Source organism: Rana temporaria, chromosome 13 (genome assembly GCF_905171775.1).
Source record: "Rana temporaria chromosome 13, aRanTem1.1, whole genome shotgun sequence".
NCBI lineage: Eukaryota > Metazoa > Chordata > Amphibia > Anura > Ranidae > Rana > Rana temporaria.
Window position 1 is genome coordinate 72,997,657 of NC_053501.1, and position 7,178 is coordinate 73,004,834.

The 7,178-nt window shown below is 42.0% G+C and overlaps 1 protein-coding gene across 1 annotated transcript; it reads left to right on the forward strand.

Annotated features, from left to right (window-relative positions):
• The first annotated feature begins 3,145 nt into the window (after positions 1 to 3,145).
• LOC120920037 (cytochrome P450 1B1-like) lies at positions 3,146 to 5,737 on the forward strand. The gene has a single exon (XM_040331945.1). The coding sequence runs from the start codon at positions 3,348 to 3,350 to the stop codon at positions 4,908 to 4,910; it is 1,563 nt and encodes a 520-aa protein (XP_040187879.1). The 5' UTR covers positions 3,146 to 3,347; the 3' UTR covers positions 4,911 to 5,737.
• Positions 5,738 to 7,178: the final 1,441 nt, after the last annotated feature.

Here is a 7,178-nt window from a genome sequence, read left to right on the forward strand (position 1 = left end):
TCTGCTCCCCTTAATTAGCCTAAATCTAATGTTAAAAATTAATATTTTGGGTGAACCTCCACTTTAAGAAGAGGTAAGAAGTCAGCACCCCCGCTTCTCACTTTAATGTAAGATGTAATTTCCGACAGCAGAACACCTCCTCCCCCCCTTCACTGTCGGCAGCACCCCTCCCCCCCCGCTTCTCAACTTTAATGTAAGATATCATTTTTGGCAGCCCCCCCCCATCTCAACTTTAATGTGACGTGTAATTTTGCTTAGGGCCCCAAGGAGGTCAGGATCGGCACTGCTCACGCCCATAATGGGAAAAATGAATCAAGCGATAAAAAAAAAAAAACATTTTTACGAGGCATCAGAGACCTCCCTGCCGCCCCCCCCCCCCCCCCCCGGCCAAGTCCACCCCTACCTCCTGGCGGGTTCACCAGCGGCCGGCAGCTCCACCGCTACAATTCTTCTGTAGCAGGCAGCGCAGTATACGAATTACCAGCCCGACCCGCTCACCCTGCCATCTTGGGGACACTGACCGGGGACATTCCCTCCCATTCTATCACATACATCAGGCAAATTAGGTAGCTGCAAGGCCCCTGAAAGCGCGAGGCCTTAGGTGACCGCCTTCTTTGCCTAATTAGAGAGCAGCCTCTGATGGTACTCTTGTGCCTGCAAGTTACCTAATATCATCAATAAATGTGGGGATTTCTGTTATTCTCTACTAATCCATGTACAGTACCCAAATACATCATCATGAAAAGAGAGATGGGTCTGTGTGCAAATTGGAACAGCAACGGGTCTGTTGCTTATAGCAACCAACCAAGATTGGTCCAGGAATCTGAATGATTGCTGTGGGCGCCATCTCCGATTTAAAAAAAAACAGCTCCACTGCGAAGCCTCGTACACACGACCGAGGAACTCGACGGGCGAAACACATCGTTTTCCCCATCGAGTTCCTTGTTAGGCTGTCGAGGAACTCGACGAGGCAAGTTTATCCATTCCCATCGAGGAAAAAGAAGACATGCTCTCTTTTTGGCTCGACGGGATCCTCGACAGTTTCCTCGCCGAAAAATGTACACACGACCGGTTTCCTCTGCAAAAAAAAAATCCCAGCAAGTTTCTTGCTGGTTTTTGCCGAGAAACTCGGTCGTGTGTACGAGGCCTGAGTTACCTGTGATGGTGTTCTTACATGAGTGGACACACTTCATATAAGGTAAGTCTATGGGCTCGCCTGATCTATAATAAATTGACTGATTTAACTGATGAAAGTGCAAACTGCAGTAAAACTCCAGATAGTCAGCATTCATCTTTCTATACTGTGATACTTAGTAGATTTAATTGGTTGCTATTGATTAATGCAGAATAGCAAATAAATGCTGGTAACACTACTATTAAAAAATGTATTAATATTATTTGTTGTAACATTTCAGTTATGAAATGATTAAACAAATATTATAAAACTATATTAATGTATTATATTGTTTATTAATAACAATAGTAATGGAAAATGAAGTCACATGCTGTATGGTGTGTACAACCTTGGACACATAGGCCCAGATTCACGTAGATCGGCGCAAAAATGTGCGGGCGTAACGTATCTAATTTACGTTACGCCGCCGCAAGTTTTTCAGGCAAGTGCTTTATTCACAAAGCACTTGCCTGTAAAGTTGCGGCGGCGTAGCGTAAATCACTTGGCGGAATTCAAATTTGGCGGGTAGGGGGCGTGTATCATTTAAATGAGGCGCGTCCCTGCGCCGAACGAACTGCGCATGCGCCGTCCCTAAAATATCCCAGTGTGCATTGCTCTAAATGACGTCGCAAGGACGTCATTGGTTTTGACGTGGACGTAAATTACGTCCAGCCCCATTCACGGACGAGTTACGCAAACGACGTAACTTTTATAAATTTCGACGCGGGAACGACGACCATACTTAACATTGGCTGCGCCCAGGGGCGGACTGACAACTCATGGGGCCCCCGGGCAATAGAAGATTATGGGGCCCCCGGGCTTACAGATGGCCACCACTTCAGGAGGCAGTACAGAGGCGGGGCAGCTAAAATCTCGGGATTTTCACATCAAAAGCATGTCGGTTTCGGACATATCAGGGACAGATCTAAAAAAACACAGATTTTTACATACTGTCCCTGGTTTTACTGAGCCTGGCAACCCTGATGGGGCCCCCTAGTGACATGGGGCCCTCGGGCAGTGCCCGAGTGACTCAATGGTCAGTCCGCCTCTGGCTGCGCCTCATATAGCAGGGGCAACTATACGCCGGGAAAAGCCTAACGTAAACATCGTAACTTTACTGCGTCGGCCGCGCGTACGTTCGGGAATTCGCGTATATAGCTAATTTGCATATTCAACGTGGATCTCGAACGGAAGCGCCACCTAGCGGGCCAAAAAAAAAATGCACTTAAGATCCGACGGCGTAAGAAACTTACGCCTGTCGGATCTAATGGATATCTATGCGTAACTGATTCTAAGAATCAGTCGCATAGATACGACGGGCCAGATTAGGACTTACAACGGCGTACATGGCGCTGCGCCGTCGTAAGTCCTTTAAGAATCTGGGCCATAGAATGGTCCACTCTGAGCAGTTACACACTACAGTAAAACCTTGGTTTGAGAGTAACTTGGTTTGAGAGCGTTTTGCAAGACAAGCAAAATGTTTTAATAAATTTTGCCTTGATATACAAGCGATGTCTTGATATAAGAGTAGCGTCATGTCACAACTGAGTATAAAAAAGAAGAGAGGAGCCTCTAAGTGTAGCAATATGGTTACATTTATTGAAGGTACAACATTTAGCTACACTTAGATGCGCCTCTCTTCTCTTTTATACCCTGTAAAAAAATGCTTTGATATACAAGTGCTTTGGATTACAAGCATGTTTCTGGAACGAATTATGCTCCCAAACCAAGGTTTTACAGTACTTCCAGTCCCCCAGGTTCATGGCTGCAGGTGAATATATTGCATATTGGTTTTCCTCAATCTATTAACATTTCCTCCTTTTATTACTGTTGCATCGAATTAAATGCCTAGAGGTTCCTGTAAAATGAGAGCACGTGCCAAAGTGTTCTGTGGGGCAGGGATAAGATGTTGGGACCTCCAGAATGGGAGGGGAGAAGTTCTGCCCCTTTCATAGTTACTTACTATAAGTAAAAGACAGACACTTGCATTTTAACATACAGCAGCTAGATACAGGGTTAATATTAATGAGCAGTTAATAAAGTTGGTATCTACAAGGAGCAGTTAAACTCCAAGAAAAACAGACAAGACAAGCAACCCAACAGCTAAAAGAAAGGCATATGGATACTTCATACCATTGATTAAAAGGATCCAGAAATTACCTAGAAAGATCGAATGGACACCTTAGGAAGAGAAGGACCATGGGAAGGATGGAAGGGCAGTGTGCAACCAGCCCTGATGTTCTCATTTGTATTTCTAGTCTGCCTGGAAGCCTGCATGTGGGTAAGAAGCCATGGGCAGAAAAGGAGCCCTCCTGGACCATTCCCCTGGCCTTTTGTGGGCAATGCCATGCAGTTAGGACAAACACCTCACCTTACCTTCTGTAAGATGGCTCAGAGGTATGGCAATGTGTTTCAGATCAGACTGGGGAGCCATGACATTGTGGTCCTAAATGGAAGCTCCACCATCAGAGAAGCTCTGGTGAAGCACAGCTCAGAGTTTGCAGGGAGACCTAATTTCACATCCTTCAAAATGATATCTGGAGGGAAGAGTATGGCTTTTGGTGGCTACAGTGACCTATGGAAGATTCAAAAGAGAATAGCCCACTCAACCCTAAGGGCATTCTCCACCATCAATGCAGAAACCAAACAGCAATTTGAACAGCATGTAATATCAGAAGTCCAAGACCTGATCCAGGTTTTCATGGATCTAAGTTCTGGAGGTCAGTTCTTTGACCCTTACCATGAGTGTACTGTGGCTGTGGCCAATGTCATCTGTGCTTTGTGCTTTGGGAAACGTTATAGTCATGATGACCAGGAGTTCAAAGCCTTGGTTGGAAGAAATGACAAATTTGGGCAAACAGTGGGTGCTGGAAGTCTAGTGGACATCATGCCCTGGCTCCAAGCCTTCCCCAACCCTGTGAGGAGCCTCTACCGCAGCTTCATAGACTTGAACATGGAGTTCTTTGATTTTGTGAAAAGTAAAGTCACCCAGCACCGAGAGACTTACCAAGCTGAGGTCACCAGAGACATGAGCGATGCCTTCATAGGGGTTATAGAACATGGGTCAGGAGCTGGTCTGGGCAAAGACTATGTGGAGGGCACTGTGACAGATCTTCTAGGTGCAGGTCAGGACACCAACTCTACAGCTCTGGCTTGGATCATACTCTTACTCATTAAATACCCCCACATCCAGCAGAAGATACAAGAAGAGATTGGCAGAGTGGTGGGTCAGGACAGGCTGCCCACTGCTGGGGACAAAGCCCACTTGTCCTATGTGCAAGCCTTCATCTATGAAGCTCTGCGCTTCAGTAGCTTTGTACCCCTCACCATCCCACACTCCACCACCAGCAATGTCATCATTGATGGCTTCTGCATACCCAAGGACACTGTGGTCTTTGTCAACCAGTGGTCAGTAAACCACGATGAGACCACATGGAAGAACCCTGGAATGTTTGACCCTGAGAGGTTCCTGGATGAACATGGACATCTAGATAGAGATCTTACCAATGGGGTGATGATCTTCTCCATGGGGAAGCGAAGATGTATTGGGGATCAGCTTTCCATGCTGCAGATGTTTCTCTTCACCACCATCATGCTTCATCAGTTGTCTTTCCATGCCAACCCCAAAGAAGAACTGACCATGGACTGTATCAGTGGTCTGTCTCTGAAGCCTGTTCCATACACAGTGACTGTGAGAGCCCGCAAGCATGCAGCAAGCGAAGTCATCGCATTGTAAAGCTTTGCGAACTCCCATCGGCTTTCCAGGAAAGGATTACTGCCAGCAGTCTCCAGAACCATGCCAGTCTGTGGTCAGTGTTCTTTGTATTGGGCAGACTGGAACAAATGGTGACATCTTTAGTATACCAGAAGCAATAACTCCTTCTCCTGCTGCTGGCAGATACTTCTCCATTCTTAGACTTGTAGTTCCACCATAGGAAGTCCCCGGTCGCTTTGTTCTATGCATGTAAGCTGGTGGTGGGGCATTGAGTCAGCCAGCTCTGCTTCCAGCGTGAGCAGCAGGCGGAGTCCGGGGAGTCACCGTGCAGCCCGCCCGCCTCATTACCTGCTGCGCTTCCACACTGTCAGCGCTATACACAGCATTCCATCTCCTACAAAGTCATTTATACCACTAAGTCCTGAAAATCCATGTATAGTGACCAGTGATCTATAGTGACCAGTAAATCTGTATTATTAGATGCACTGAGAACGATTTCATAATTACAGCAGTAGTTTACTAAAACATTTTATATTGCTTTATATTGCTTTGCATTATCAGTTTAAAAGAAAGATTATTCTATTGTGTATCATGTACCAGCAAAGGATACGATAAGGTGATAGTGTTACATTTCACACATTCAACTGTTCCTTGATATATATGTTCTTAGATGTTCGTCTCTTGTATAAAAGTAGTGCTGGATGGTGACACTGTGACAATGCTGATCTCTAGGGACAAGTGTCCCCATCATACAAAAATCATATGACAGCGAGCTATAGTTCTATACACTACAATTGTCTAATACCGGTCATTTACATAGATAGGATATATATATATATATATATATATATATATATATATATATATATATATATATATATATATATATATATATATATATATATATATATATATATATATATATATATATATATATATATATATATATACAGGCATACCCCACTTGTAAGTACACAATGGGATTTATTTAATAAATAATATTATTTATTATTAGCTGGAAAGTGCAAACTCAGGCTCACTTCTGCACAGAAACCAATGGGCTTCTAACCCCAGCTTGTTAAATTAAGCTTTGGTAATAAAACCTGGAAGCCCATTGGTTTCTATGCAGAAGTGAGACTGATTTTGCACTTTCCAGCTAATAATAAATACTATTATTTAATATTATTTATTAAATAAATACCATTGTGTACTTAAAAGTAGGGTATGCCTGTAATCAATCACATGTTATTCATGTATTCCTATATTTGTGTATAGGGCATTTGTTTATTTATTGTTTAAAAAATTAGATATGAGGTTTAATATACGGTATATATGCCGTATCTATAATATACTGCAATATGTTGGTTGCCTGGCATCAAGAAACACAACAGAACATAATATAATTCATTAAAAAAAAAAAAAAATCAGAAAAGAATCAGGCTTGAAATTCTGAGACAGGAGTACAAGTTCAGTGGATATTGTTGATCCACTCCATTTCATCTACTGTTTGTCTTGATGTATTTTCACATATGTATTGCTTTATTGTATGATTTCTTCTGAAATACCAATACAAATATTTAAACAAAAAAGGCTTTGGATCCTGTGAGTGTCCCTTCTGTCCCGACCTTGATCCCTGCATTTCTCTTTGATAATTCGCTGAGACATCTGTAAACTGATGATTGATAAATTATATTAAATGTCTTGGTCGGGTTCCACTAAATTTAGAAGGGATGATCCAGAATTGGTTTTCAGAACAGTTTTAAACAAATATTGATTTGTTTATACATATTAATTGTCACATTAAATCTGTTGTCTTTTTGTACAATTCTAATTAGTAGAGCTTGTACAGAAATGATAACATTTGCACTCTTGTAAACAACTTTTAATATCTCTTAATTGTAGCAATAATATGTTGGTTAACTATATTTAACATGAATCGATTGATAAAATAACAAAATACATTTGGATTGATTTTTAAGCAATATTTCGTTTTTTTTTTTTTTTATTGCAGCATGCAAATGTAATTAACATACATTATTATTGAAAAAAAAAAAAAAAAAAAACATTGCAAATGTGCAATGCATCATTTTGGACTAATTATTTTCAATGTGTTATTATATAAACAAATTTATGTACACACATTTTACACACATCGGATTTATGTACACACATTTTAATTGGGGAAGGAATGCCCTTGGTCTACAGAATGCCGATATCAATGAGGTGACTGCCAATAAATGTTTAAAGTATATGTTAACCCTAACTATGAACTCTTATTTGCTCCCTTTG